The sequence below is a fragment of the Idiotropiscis lumnitzeri genome, chromosome 14 (assembly GCF_059441095.1).
Source record: "Idiotropiscis lumnitzeri isolate Australia: NSW breed Sydney's pygmy pipehorse chromosome 14, RoL_Ilum_1.0, whole genome shotgun sequence".
Taxonomy (NCBI): domain Eukaryota; kingdom Metazoa; phylum Chordata; class Actinopteri; order Syngnathiformes; family Syngnathidae; genus Idiotropiscis; species Idiotropiscis lumnitzeri.
The window spans coordinates 10,163,430-10,178,718 of NC_142404.1; the positions used below are offsets into that span (position 1 = coordinate 10,163,430).

At 40.2% G+C, this 15,289-nt stretch overlaps 2 protein-coding genes across 3 annotated transcripts; both read left to right on the forward strand.

The window, feature by feature from the left end:
- Nucleotides 1–170: 170 nt before the first annotated feature.
- On the forward strand, nucleotides 171–1,849 carry LOC148323409 (dynein regulatory complex subunit 2-like). Its single transcript, XM_088315793.1, has 2 exons — nucleotides 171–206; nucleotides 316–1,849. Exon 2 carries the CDS (start codon nucleotides 398–400, stop codon nucleotides 1,847–1,849), a length of 1,452 nt encoding a protein of 483 aa, XP_088171919.1. The 5' UTR covers nucleotides 171–206; nucleotides 316–397.
- A 1,589-nt stretch (nucleotides 1,850–3,438) lies between these two features.
- LOC148323410 (OX-2 membrane glycoprotein) lies at nucleotides 3,439–13,989 on the forward strand. 2 transcript variants are annotated; one of them, XM_088315282.1, is made up of 7 exons: nucleotides 3,440–3,631; nucleotides 4,430–4,535; nucleotides 5,246–5,566; nucleotides 9,013–9,345; nucleotides 12,059–12,343; nucleotides 12,645–12,746; nucleotides 13,344–13,989. In XM_088315282.1, the coding sequence occupies exons 2-7, from the start codon at nucleotides 4,460–4,462 to the stop codon at nucleotides 13,349–13,351; spliced, it is 1,125 nt and encodes a 374-aa protein (XP_088171408.1). In that variant the 5' UTR covers nucleotides 3,440–3,631; nucleotides 4,430–4,459; the 3' UTR covers nucleotides 13,352–13,989. The 2 variants fall into 2 exon arrangements, with proteins under 2 accessions (XP_088171409.1, XP_088171408.1); XM_088315283.1 differs by lacking the exon at nucleotides 13,344–13,989 and having other exon boundaries at nucleotides 3,439–3,631; nucleotides 12,645–12,754.
- Nucleotides 13,990–15,289: the final 1,300 nt, after the last annotated feature.

Here is a 15,289-nt window from a genome sequence, read left to right on the forward strand (position 1 = left end):
TATGAATCATATTTGTAATTCGTGTGTACAACATACATTGGTTTGATATTTACTTATTTCGGTTAAGTAAAATAAAATAGAAGCTTAATGTTGCAACCTATGCGTGCGGAGGGCAGCCATAATGGAGCGGTACAACTCTTGTTACTTCGTCCAGTCGCTCCAGTTGAACCCTAATGAAGAGAAGCATCAGTGAACATGGCTGCAGGGTAAAACCTTGATTAATTTATACAGATGACATGCAAATTTGTCCTCTTTTCTCTAGCATTAGTATGCCATAATCATTTGTACTAATGTGCTTAAAATTGTTTATGGCAGAAAAAGGGTGGGATAACATCATCATGACAATGTTGCATCACTGGGCCAAAGACCTCCTTTTCCCTCTAATGCATCACACTAAATGACAGGGAGTGATGTCATCTTTGCAGCTGCCAATTTTAGTGCAAATTCAGACATTTGGAGTTGCACATTTTCACTGCTGATTGTTAGACAACGTGAGAAAGACAAAATGCCTAAAAAGAAGGGAAAGAAGGGCAAAGGCACAGGGGATGACCCCAGCCTGCGCCCACAGATAATGAGGGACAAGCTGAAGAAGGAGGACGCCTACACAGTGTCGAATGCCATAAAGCTGAAGGACACCTATCGCCTCAGCCTGCGCAACAACCGCTGTGATCAGCTCAAGGAGGAAATAGTGGCCCTCAGGCGTACTTTTGAGCGGCGGGATCAGGAGCTGAACCGCGCCGTGGAGAGGTTTGCGTGCGGCGTGCAGGAGGGAGAGCGTCTCTCAGCTCAGGTGTGGCGTGTGCACCGTGAACATGTTGAATGTCTGCGTGCCATGCAAGAGAAGAGGCTGAAGTTCTTGCAGCAGCAGTGGGACATGGGACAGGACGCCTTAGGCCACAGGCTGGAGGTACTGAGCAAAAGAATGGCGACATACTTCCTTCAGTCACGTGTGGGTTTCGAGGACACGGTGGTCCACCTGGAGCGTCACCACCAGCAGGCCTTGGCGACTATCCACATGCTGTACAGCGAGCCCATGGAGGCACATTCGGTGTTTGAGAAGAGGAAGGCCTTCGAAGTGGAGGAGTGCTTCTTGGACCAGAACGTGAAGGTCCTCAAGAACCAGAAGGCAGAGAAGCGCTACCTCCACGAGATGGAGAACGTGGAACGCATGGAGGCCAAAAAACAAGTCTCCGTGATCACTTCCAAGAAGGGTGTGGCGCTCTATAACACCATCATCGAGGTGCAGTCCCGGCTGGAGTCCACCGAGAAGAGCAACGCCGACATGACGGCCAAGCTGACTGCCGCCCGCAACGATGCTAAGGCCAAGATCCACATGCTCCTCAGCCAGATGGCTCGGAACCGAGTCCCCATCCAGGTGATGATCAATGAGGTGAGCGTACACAGCAACGCCGCCGCTAGCAACCTGAGGTTAATCATCGCCAAGGGAGCGCGGCTCCTGAAAGTGGCCGAGATGTGTCGCCATTTACAGGCTCAGCAGAGGGAGGAGCAAGTGGCCGCTGAAGAAATCACGCTGGACTCAGAGACACCGACCGTGGAGCCGTCTCCAATGTACGAGTTCCCCGAGCTGATGAAGTGCTACAACAGCGCGCAGATCCACCAGAATGCCTTGAAGCGGCGCAACAGAAACCTGCGGCGGGAAAACCAGCAGCTGCAGCTGCTTACGCGGCAACGCCTCGAAGCCAAGACCATAAACCCGGACACTCACAACGGTCCGTACAATCCCCTGCTGGTCAAGATGGCCCCCGTCATGGAGAAGGATGCCGCCAAGCAACTGCGATGTGTCATTGAAGGAGTGCACGCCATCAGAATACTGTCCATGAATGAGTGAAGATATTCATGAGGGATGCGACACACAAAGTGTGGGACAGAATATTTATAGTAAACTCCACTCCATCACAGGGGTTCCCCGCAAGATGTGAAATCAGCGATATAGAAATACTGTATTTAAATTACCTATTGACGTCTTTTCAACTTCAAGCATTTAAGGTATTTTATTTTTTTCTACAAAACTTATCTCACAATACACATCGATAATCGATGCCCGAAGATGTACCTATTAAAATGAACAATGTGCCGTTTTTTTCTCTCTTCTTAAAAAAGCAGGATTCCCAATGAATTAAAGTAATTAACCTGAAAAAGAAAAAACTAGCCTATGCTGAAATGCAGTTCTTCTGGTGTCATTCTTCTTTCAAATATACACGTCTCAAGCTAAATTAGTACGCTTACATTTGAGTGTCAAAACTGGAATTATAGTGCACCTAATAAAGAGGAGAGTTAGCCCAAAGTAGATTAATTAACTAAACCGGGTCTTTAATTACTTAATGTTCTAACAGATAATGTCCCCCCCATCAATCCCCCCCTTGCACCATTTACCTCACGTTGCTTTGTTTTACTAGACAAAATGTAATCTGTTACAGTATATGCGCAACTTACTTGTGCATTAGGCAGTTTTTTTCAAACCAAAAATATCTTCAAAAACTCTGGTAAACATCCAATATAAATTATGCATGTAAATGGGGAAATTGGTGAAAATAAATCACAAAAAGACTGGGAAAAAAAAAATAATTTACCCATCCTTAGTCTATGACGTCGTTTGTTTTGCACAAAATGACTTCCAGAGTTACCAAAGATGAAAATAGCCGATGTTCAGTCTTAATTTCTTTTTACATCTATCGTATTATATTTGTATAAATTCATGCTCTGCGTGCATTTCACGTTTTTTTCTGAAGACACCGGACATAATTAATAAAGTACAGCTTGAAACCATTGTCACTTGTCACAATGTCACAATACAACTTTATTTATATAGCGCATTTCACAACAGCTGGAGCAGTAAAAAAAACGCTTTCCATATGATGTAATATGAATTAGCAGGAAATTATGTTGATTTGCAATACATGGTTGCTCCCCCTGACAAGTTACTTTGTTTCAATGAACCAAGTCATACGCTTGCAGATATTGCAATGTACGGCAGCTTTATTCCGCCCACACTACGCAAGTACTTGGCTTTAATTATCCAAGTCATGGATGTTGCAGCATATTGTTGTGTTTTCCACCATGTTACTTTGTTTTAATAAATAGTCATTCTATTCGGTGATAATAGTTATAATGAATCCCAAAAACAAGGACAGGAAGAACATGCACACTCCAATATATCCAGATGCCAAGGTTCAAACCAGAAATATGAAGCAGATGTGCCAACCTCCATCGTGTTGATCGACGCACGTTATGTACATAATTGTTGACTTTTGGATGATGTTTGCAGCATGTAGAAAATGTAATATGACCATTGGAGGGCTTTGTAAAAATCGTAATGGCCATTTTTAGGACAAATGTTCAACCACTCGACGTGCAACAATACCGCCTCGCTCACTAGAGGGCGCTGTGAGCCCAACCCACGGGTGCCAAATGGTTCTCTCTCCCCTCTGTGTGCATCCACTTCACTGCAATCTGGAGCGTCACCCTGCTGCTTAACATTTGTGCTCACAATTGGAAACACTCACGCCGAAGCTAAAGTCTCTCTGTTGTACTTTGTGTGATGTTAGGAAAGCACTGTTATATGTGACATGTCGCTGTGGTAGAACATCCTCAAGAGTCGTTAGGACACCAGGTGAGTGGCTTGTTTTATATTTACTCCAGACAAGTGCATTGTGTGTATTGTTTTATTTTGTGTAGCTTTGTAGTGACTTGTGAGGGGTTTTTTTTGTAACCAAATAGTTATTATGCTGAAATACTATAAGCAATTCAATTGGCAAAATGTTTTGTTGTAATAGAAGTTTGTCTGCTATTTTCTGCGTTATTGAGACCGATAAATGTTTTAGATCACCGACTAATGTAATGTTTATGCCACACCTGCCTCAAAAACAGAATTTCTAATTACCAGGCTCATTTTGTGAGGTTTCAGTTTTGGCTAATACACCTGCATGAAGAAGGAGATTTTGAATGACAACATTTTATTTTCCATGAATTTTCAAATTCGCTGCATTTCCCACTATTCAATACAGAAAATAAAACAGTAAAGCCTTGTTACGTTGTATATATTCCTCGTTGGTAACACAGCGGCAAGTAGGGAAATCACATCAGGGATTGGAACCTGGGCTCGGACTTTTCTGTGTTTCGTTCCTTACTGCTTGTTAGGTTGTTGGAAGAGTGTGAATGGTTGTACACTGCGATTGTCTGGTGATCAGTCAAGGAGTACACCGCTTTTCACCCAAATTAAACAGACGTGAATTTCACACAAAGTAAATTAGATTGGTGGTGTGTCATGGGTTTTTTCTAATGTAAGATGTTTGTCTTAGCTAAATGAAGGTTGGGTTAACACTGCCTTAAATTGTCACAGATGTAGCCTGAGATGACATATAGCACCATTAGCGGTGTGAATTCTAAAGCTTTTTTCTTTCCTCATCAGATCTTCGTCTTCCCTGTTAAATGAGCAAAGATGACGATGATCCGGGCCTCCTGTAGGAAAGGTCTGCAGGTGTGTTTGCTCCTTCTGCTGGTGGCAAAACTACAGGGTAATTGTCCATCATATTAAAACTCACAATCCATTTTTCTAACGCCGTTTATGCTGGTGGGTCTCAACACATCAGAAGATCGTAGAAAAATAATTTTAAGAGCCATTCAAAAAGTGAAACTCACATTTTGACTGTAACTAGTCACGGGTTGCAGAAACTCACCCCTGCCACGGACTGCCTATATTAATAGCTTCAACCATAACTATAACACAAACGATGGTACCAAAACACATATAATTTCAAACTCATTTTACAATTATTTGATTTTGAAAAAAAATGTTCCTCAACCGTGCATGAAATACAACATACAGTAAAGACTCCCCATGAGAGCCCTGGCTAAACTTGGGTCACCCTTGACTTGGAAAGCTTGTCAGGTTTTATCGCTTAAACATCCTTCCTTGGGCCGATGTTACTACTTTACTAAATAAACAAGCATTTGCCTTATTGCTGCATTTTAGGTATTTTATAGTGAGTAAAGGAGGGGGGAAAAGAATGGCGGATGTGAATAGGGAATCCCATGCATGTTGTATACTTTATACAGATTCATTCAATTACATTTTTTTTTTTAATATGCCACTTTCTACCAAATTTCTGTAAAAAAAAATATAAAAAAACTATATATATATATATATATATATATGCAACATGAATGTCAGTCTTTGAGACTAATTACTGACAAATTCAAGTAAATTATATCGTGTGTGTCCAAGGTAAGGTGACAGCACCGGAGCGAGTGCAGGCCGGCGTGGGCAAGCCGTTCACTTTGACGTGCGCCCTGTCGAAGGACAGAGGCGACGTTGTGCGGCAGGTGACGTGGCTGGACGTGAACAACCACACGCTGCTCAGCTACCAGCCCGGCAACAAGGACAGCGTGAGCGGACAGCAGCACGTGGAGCTCACCCCTTCCTCGAAGGACACCTCGTCCGTCACTCTCCAGAGAGTCAGCTTCAGGGACGAAGGATGCTACACGTGCATCTTTGATATGGTCCAAGCTGGTGGCAAACAAGGACGAACCTGCCTGACCGTCACTGGTGAGTAAGGCCTGCATTGTGCCAATTTCTATGGGGAAGTATCGAAGAATATTCCCGTCTTTTCCGGACTATAAGCTGCCACTTTTTTCCTAGATTTTAAACCATGCGGCTAAGACAACGGTGCAGCTTTTCTTCTGGTTTTTCTTTCACCGGTAGGGGCGCTACATAGTTCAGAAAATACGCTAAATAAATTTTGCGACGGGCGAGTCGTTAGCTGATCAGAAGACGAGTGACAAAATCATGTTATGAACGATTAGTCAACTTAAAGCTGTAAAGGTCAATACGGAGTAGAAAGGTCAACTCGTTGACTCAACATTGACTACAGGGTCGGAATAGTCGCTAAATATGTCTAAGTTGGCAATGCTCCGTAGCTGCTTGCTTCCTCGTGTGCCCTCTTGGTAGTCATAGTAACAAAAACCTTAACTTGAAAGACAACCGCACCCAAAACTGATTTCAACCATGCTGTGACATGAGGATATTTAGTGTGCAATAATTCTTTATCTTGTGGTCTTTTGGCCAAAGATTGTGGTGGGGAAGACAATAGGCTCGTTTTAGTAACAGTAAACATGTTGAATTGTCGTTGAACAAATGTTAATAGTAAAGACACTAAATCACTCGCAAACTGTTCTGATGAACCGCTAAAGTGTTGATCGTCTAAGTCGCAGCTTCACATTTTTAAATGTCACTGTAAAAATGTAAAGACAATCTCTCACTATCTGCGACATGAATGAAATAATGAAAATAGAAATAGAGTAATTATTTCCTGGCTCAACCTGTCACCATTGTAAGACTTTTATTCATTCTTTATTGTTTTTATCATTGTGAACTGTCATAAATGTGTAAGAATAACCACTTTTAATCGTGAATACAAGAACTTGCTCATTAACTTTATTAATGAATCACAAAAATGGCATGTTTGAAGACGCAATTTAACATCAACACCTCTTTGTAGTTGTGCTCGATGTATTTTCTTTTCATTTTGCAAAGCTTTTTTCGGCATTTGTAATGTTTAATTTCGCAGTTCAATGATAAAGCGTCCAAAAGCCCATCAATCCACTTTTCATCCATCCAGTGAATTGGAGCCTATCCCAGCTGACTTTGGGTTGGGTAATTGCATAGCTTTTTCCAAAAGTAATTTTCCTTCATTTTTTTTTTTTTGCTTGTGTGTTGGATTGAATTCAACCTCATCAGTGTTTTTGATTTCATTTTCAAATCAAAAGAAGCATTCATTGAATTGCTTCAGGCTAGAAATCAGAGCACTCTCGCAGTGTAAGTCATGAACACATGGACGAAGCCCCTCTTTGAGGTCCGAATGAGTTACGAGCATGGTGACAGGAAAGCGTTTTCTCCACGGGAGAAATTCGGCTGCTCAATTTCAAAGCCGTTTTTACTCCACGCTTCTCATTTAATATCTGCTGCAAGGCCTCGTGGGTAGTGAAAGCACATTCCTTCGAGTATGAAAAAAGCTTCAGAATCCCCTTCAAAAAAATTGGACTAAATGTAATGTAAACTATGTATTACTCATCCCTTTCTTCATTTTAAGTTTGGATAGAATCAAATCAACAGTGTGTCAAAAATTTCTACTTGTGCCCCTAAAATTTCAGATTAAGGTCCATTGTTACGGAGGCCCTAAAGTGACATGAAAAAAAAAAAAAGAAAAATGTTTCTCATCCATTGTTAAAAAAAAAAAAAGTTTTCTTCACACTACGATGCTTTAAGGTCTCATGCCATCAAAATCAATTGTTTTCCACTGCTTTATGCATTACATTGATCAAAACGAGTCCATTAAGCTTAATATCTGATGTCTGTTGATTGTTTGCAATATTCACTAAAAGGTGAAAGTCTTGCAGAACGAGTGCATTGGATTTTTACGTCCATGAGACATATTGCTTTCATCATCCTTTAAATATACCTGCCCATTTTCAAGAATGCTTTGGATCTGAGACAAAATGCCTAGGACGGCCAGAACTTTCCAGTTGCCATCAATTCAAAGACCTGACAAAGAAATGGCCTGGATGAATGAGACAGTCACATCATTTTTCTGCGGCAACTTCCCTGATTGTTATTTTTATCTTATATATCAATACAGGCTCTCCGTTCAAGGCATCTTTATCAAATCACTCAAGTTGGGAGTGTCACCAATGGATGATATCGGCAACTACCAATCAGAAGATAGCTGTTCCACATATGCAAATGAAGGAGAACAGCAATCCAATTAGAGCAAATAATGATTGAATAAAGTTCACACTGTCTCTTATTTATATTTGAAGTCGTTGGTTCGATAAAAGATAAAACAACCAACGACTTCAAATAAAGCAAATATTAAGCGTTAAAGAGAATGCTGGACCATTAAGAGTCATTTGTTGTCATATCACACGCGTATCATGTGACATGTATGTCCAAGCTCTGTCGGGCTTCCAGATGAAAATCTTCTTCATTTTGAGCGCTGGACAAGCATGATGAGGCCCAGCCAGGTATGCTCATAAAAAAAAAAACAGAACGGGGCTCAGCTCCCCTAAGGAGAAACAGCTGTGGCTCATTTGCTTTCTGTTTTGGGCTCAAAATCTCCAAATATTTGCACTGTAACCGCTGCAGGGAGAGGAGGTCCTAAGAGCACGGCCGCGGACGCTAGACACATCAAAATAATTCATAGTGAGGTGGAATAAATAAATACTTTGGTTGAGGGAGTGCAGAGGGTCAGGGCGGAGGCAAAATAACAAAAACCGATAACGGCGTGCAAATGTGATAAAGCTTGTGTTAGTGGAACTGATGCTTCACAGCTGGCAAAGCACTTTGTTCCCTGATGCGGCTCGACTTCCAAGTTGTTTCAAAACCAATTTCCCCATTGGAAATAACGTAATTTACTTATTTATATTTTCAAAGTGACTTTTCGGTGTAATACAAAAAGTAAGATATTCACCCTTTGAAGATGGATAGACACATAACAGAGCGAGAACACAAATGTGTTTGCACTGTGATACTGCCACCTAATGGCGTTTTATAGGAATTACTAAATAGTGTTATGTTTTGACGTAAAATATAAGTGAAGATGTACATGAAGAGAAATCCAATCCAATTTGACCAGGCTAACACTAAGTAAATAGCAAGAAACGGCTTTTTCAAATTGTATTTTTATTTTATTTTTTTTGCATATTATACTGTGCAGCCAGATCTTTTTCTACATCGCTGAATGATTCATGTTCTAAGGTTATAATCTCTTTATAAATCACAGATGTGGTAAAAAGCATGTAAACTATGTAAAATGGTAAATTTATTAGAAATTAGAAATGAAATAATTAAAATTTTAAATTGTATTTTTTGCAATTCATTCAATTATGATTAATTAACTATTTCTTGCGTACAATTAATAAAATAAAGTGAGCTGAACCTCATTTGTTCCCTCTTCTATTTATTGCCCACTTTCCTTCCATGTGTTCCCCTTGCAGCATCAGTGACAGCAGACAGCAACAAGACAGCAGTGAGTGGGAAAAAGGTGTCCTTGTCGTGCTCTTACGGCCTACCCGAGAAGGTGCGGCAGGTCAGTTGGAGGTACGCCTCCACACCAGGGGGACTCTCCTCGGACGTGGCCTCCTACGCCAAGAGGAGCGACCCCATGATCGAGCCCGCGTACCAAGGGAGGGTGTGGCTCAGCTCGTCCCTGTCGGACAGCACGCTCACCATCCAGCCTGTGGCCATCCAGGATGAAGGCTGCTTCACCTGTCTGTACAGCACGCATGTGGACGGGCCAAAGAGCGCCAATGTGTGCCTCTCCACGTATGGTGAGCAGACTCAGTCTGTGTTTTTGTATGTTTTTGGAATGTGGGAGGAAACCGGAGTACCCGGAGAAAACCCACGCAGGCACTGGGAGAACATGCAAATTCCACTCACGAAGGCCGGAGCCGGAATCGCACCCTGCACCTTTGAACTGTGAGGCAGACGTGCTAACCAGTCATCCAACGTGCAGCCTTTAAAAGTTGTAAGCAAGTAAAAAAAAAAAATAGATATGAAGGTTCATTATGGACCTGCTGCCTACCTTCTGTCTGGTGGAAGAACATGTAATTATGCCTTTCACTATACATCACTGGCATAGATAGTTGAGTGAAAAATATACACAAAATAAGCTAGCATTAGCTTAGAAGCTAAGCTCATGTTAGCATTTGAAATGTTTATGTTCTCCTTGCTAGTTATCTCAAATGTTATAATAGCCTCATTCACAGCCGATGCTGTGATAAAAATAATACACATGCTAACCTAAATGTTAGCCTGCAAAGCTTACTTTAGCATACGTGTTTATTTATGTCACGTCATGCTGTTTATCCTCAAATATTCCAAATTTTACGCAGAGGGATCACATTAAAGAAAGTCTCACACATGCTAAAACAATTATTACTCAAATGCTAAGCTAACATTTGCGGCAAAAAACCAAAATGACCCAAAACAGATGCTAAACCAGGGGTATGCATCATGCAGTAGGATAACTATGGAGGAATCCAAGAAAAGTTTCTGAAGAAATGTTTAATCCCATGGCCGACATGAATTCAAACAAACGTTGCGCATGCGTCACAGATGACAGTTGAAAATCATTTGGAGAAAATGAAGATTACAGCTCTGATATGCCAATACTGTATGGCAAGGTTCTGGAGCAAAAATCACGTTAAAATTAATTAAGTAAAATAAATACTCAAATTGACTTTTAGTTAGCATTTTTGTTGTCTTTATTATTATCCTCATTTAAAATGTCAAAATGGTTTTGTGGCGCTCTGCTTTTTGTTTATTCTTGTGGCAGCCAAATTGGCTTTTTGAATACAGCTATGGTTGCCAACCCCTGTGCTAAACTAAGTTGAACATGTGTGCTTTTTTTGTAGTCATTTATAGCCATGTATCCTGAAATGTAACGAACAATAGCCTTTTTTCAATGACATCACACGGAAAAATGAATAACATGCTAAGCTAGCGTGTCCAGCATTTGTGTTTATATTTGTCTTTTGGCTTTCTCAAATATTACAGTAGCCTCTTTTACTCAGAGTTGTTTTTTTACTTTTAGCTATGCATCCTTTTATTTTTCTATAGCCTCTTTCATGCAGAGATTACATGGGAAAAAAAAAAAAACAACCCTAAATCCAACATTGGATGAAATACCATTCGACTAATCAAGATGCTATTGTAACATTTCCAGATACACAGCTAGAAATGATCAAATAAACACGCATACTTTGCACGTTATCAACACATGTGTGTATTTATTTAAGGTATATGTGTTGAAGGGAACTATAATTTGTAACATTGGGGATACACAGTTAGAGTGCGTGTGCGTGTGTGTATGCACTGGGTGGAACAACAAGAGTGACCCCCCCTACGACTTTGCTGGAGCATGTCCGGGACTTAAAGCAGGAATGTTGATCTCGTCTTCCTGGCTCATTTTATAAGGAATCGGACGGAGCGCTGCCGAGCGAATGTCGTGGATGGGTCCTGATGCATGACTGTTGTCAGTGTTGTCAGCACACAGTGGCCAGCCTGTGTGCTTTGTCTCTGGTTCCCACTCCCTCGCTCTCTACTTCCATCAACACATGTGCTTTTGTTTGGCACACTACAGTACAATACACGAGGTGTTTCTATTTGTCGAGCACCATTAGCATTTGGATTGTTCTCCTCTATGACATTCTCCCTCTCTTCAAGTGCTCTTATAGATAATGTGAGACCTCATACAATGCATGGGGCACATAAACATATTACTGGCGACACGTTTGCATAGTTATTGGTAGTGCTCTGATATAACTTTAAATATATTTAAACATTAATCATTATACATAATTAAAAAAATACTTCAAACTGAACACAGAACTATAATATATATTAAATAGTCGCGTTGATTTGAACATTATAAAGGTAGAGGTGAACTTTTCAGTAAAAGCCCGGCCAGTCTCTAAAAGTACAATATCCAAATAACTGAGGCCAAATAACACGTTGCTGCCAATACAAATGTTCCAGTCGACCAGTCCTCCTCAGAACAGCAAATTGAAAACAGACAGAGATTCTCGTATGGATTTTCCGGAATTCACAAATCTAAATCAGCTCTGGGAGCTTGGAGCTTGTTTTTTTTTTGTTTTTTTTCTCCTGGTTTTAGCACTATATTGACACTACATTAAGTATACCTGCGAAGATCTAAATCAAGAAGAAAAAAACGAACATAGCAAAATATGAAAACAATTTTTACTGCACGTCACACCAAATGGAGAAAAATCAAAAATAACAAAATGAAGCGGTGTAATAGGATGTCATGTCAAGCGGAGGACAAGCTTTGCTACCTTAGGTGAGGTACCTAAGGAGAGTTTGTTTTTGTTAGTTTTATAAACCTAAACTATAGTTTCAGGTAATTATCATTTCATTGAAAAAATGTATTTTTAATTTTAATTGTACTGAATTTGTTAGTTTTCCTTAACTATAATAACCTTTCCGTGCATTCATTCATCCTTCTTCTTATGTTTCTACTAGCGCTGCCCAAACCCCAGGTGAGCTACAAGAGCACGTCGGCCGGCGTGATCGAGGCCAACTGCAGCGCCGTGTCGCGGCCCCCTGTGGAGATGGTGTGGAACGTGGAGCGGGACAACCGCACCATCGGCCCGCCCGTCACCACGCTACTGCCGCGGGATGACGGCACCACACTCGTAGTCAGCACGCTGAGTCTGCGCTCCGGCTTGCTCAAAGACGTGTCCGTCAAGTGTCTGGTGCACCACAAGGGTCTGGAGGCCCCCATCGCCGTGTCCATGAACACCAAAAGTCAGTTGAAATCATCTCCGGATAAAAACTTAATTTTAGCTGTTTTTAACCGCTTGTTGTCTTCACTGAAGGGATTTGTCGACTATGGGCATATTATCAGTCTTTGAATGGATCAACAATGGACCGACAGATGCGTGCCTGAAAGACTGCCCTGTTTTAGTTTTTTTTTCTTCAAACTTGATCACAGTCTAAGCAAGACAGAAAAATGAATCATATGCAGTTTTTACTCATCCACAGAACAGAGAAAAGATTCCAGTTGATTTCAAAAGCTAAAGTGTGTGTCATCGTCATGTTGTCGTAGTCGGGACGGCCCTGGCCATCCTCATCTCGGTGACCACTGTGGCAGCCCTGCTGGTGCTGGCCCTCTGCTTCTGTCTCTGGAAGTGCTTCCTGCGCAAAGAAGGTGAGTGAGCCCGTCCATTTGTTCGTTTTCCAGCCGTGCACTGAAAAAAGGCAAACGACTATGTCATTCTTCTATGGTCAGATTCTAACGAGTTTAACTGGGATCGTGGTTTCCAGTTCAAACCTGTTGTGTGACTCTGATGTCTCACAAGGACAACTAATTTACAGACCTCTTTTGTACATGGAAGTCAAAAACGTACAAAGGAAGCAAAAAAGCAAGACAGGACAGGGGAAAGAAATTATATAAAGGGAGTCAAGTGTGGGGGCGTGTCTGTGACTTATGTTTCATTTGGTCGATATTTGAGAAGTTGTCATAGTGAACATTGTATTTAGTAAGTTAAAGAGGCCCCACGGGAAGACGACATTGAAAAAATAATTCCATTGAATCCCAATTGCGATATTGAGGAAATAAAATGGCAATTATCTTATTTTTCATTATCATTCATTATTCAAACCTTAAAGCTGTGAGACAAACCATGCAAACCACTCATGGACCATCCGCGTAGTGTAAATGAAGTCATATCATTTGAAGATTTAGCTGCAACTTGGCTCAAAGTGTCTTTTTATCTCGAATGGACTCTGCTTGTGTTTGTTGCAGCCGACTGATGACTTCAGCGTCGCCTCAGCATTTCTACCGTCTCAGCATCGAGGGCCGACATTCACACCTCCACAGGATGTCAATCACTATCCTTTTTAGGATCGACAACCTTGCGACATTCATCTTTCCGTCTACGTCTGACTCCTGTTTAAACGTTCAAAGCAAATCATTTTGCACACTTGCATACACACTATTGTCTTTTTTTTTTTTTTGCAAACAGAAAATCAACAGTTACCTAAACACAAAATGTTTAAAGTATAATTAAGATGTATTTGGTGGGAAATTAGCATTAAAAGATGTATTTATATTATTATATTACTGGAATATACTCTTTTGTTTTTTGTGTATGAAACCTTAAGAGTGATCTAGTTAGAAACGTCCCATTCAAGTAGACTTGTAAATTCTAATGTATACATAAAAAAATATGACAATATGCACTGCCTCCAAGACAAAGATAAACTGTCCTTGACTTTCTTCAGCAAAATATGCAAGACACTCTTATCTATAACGGGTGTTTTTATACAACACTGACCATGAGCACTGTTATATTCTTTTGAATGACTTAATTTTTACGAGAGATGCAATGGGCTATGCTATGTATCCCTACAAAGAGCACCTGTAATCCAAATAAAGACAATACCATGACAATGTACATTGTTCCTGAAGGTGATGCAAAGTGCAAAGCCTAATACCTATATATATACATATATATATATATATATTTATATATATATATATATATATATATATTTATATATATATATATATTTATATATATATATATATTTATATATATATATATATATATATATATATATATATATATATTTATATATATATATATATATATATATTTATATATATATATATATATATATATATATTTATATATATATATATATATATATATTTATATATATATATATATTATATATATATATATTTATATATATATATATATATATATATACTGGATTATAAAACAAAACAAACAAACAAAAACAAATAAATGCCAATGTGACATGTTCAAGGTGGCAGCCAGATGGCTTGCCTGCTTTCCTTCTGAGCCATGTGAATGATCAATTCTGGATGGAACATTTTGGAACTGTCATTGCCGTGGATGCCTGCTGTGATTTGCAAACTGTCAACATATTTGGCATGGTGCAGATGAGTCGTCCCTAATAAAACGGGGTGCATGCAACAAAACCTGGCGGGACTGATCGGATGTATTTAAAAATAAAAATTCTACTACGTCCTCACATTTAAAGATGATTGCTAAAAACTTCCTGGCCACAAACGTGATCGAAATCTACTTGTCTGTGTTTCATCCATAGAATACCTTGATAGAACGTTTACTGTGTTAAACTGTAAGAAAACAACCATGAACACGGGATCAAATAAATAAATAGCCAACTATGTTTTGGGCAAACGTAGGCTCGGTATGGTTTGGTGTTAGAGTAGGTTAGGTTTTTGGTTTCAGGGTTTGGGTTAGCTCGGTACTCCTCAAACTATGACGAGTCATCCCGTGTGTTACCACTTTGTATCCTTGCCCACAGACAACACACACTTAACGTTCAACATATGTGAGCTCATAATGTATCGATGACACTTTCTCTATGCTCAGTTCAAACACTGGCATTGAATGCTCTGATGAATACATTATGTCTGCCTGTGAGAAGGCCACATGATCCCAATGTGTGCACATTTGCATACTTTGTCCCCATTCGCTCTTTTTAGTATCTCTTTGAGGACAATGTGTGATATAATTGGTTCATGTTGTGTGCGTCTGCCACGACTACACGGATAACTTTAAGTTGTCTTTTCATACAAGCGAAACCACGTTGAAGCTGGTCTGTGATTCACAACAGCACCCTCTTGTGGACGGATAGATAGATGCACTATGACTTTTTTCCCTTGAGGCTGGCACTAAGGAAGCGTTGACTGTG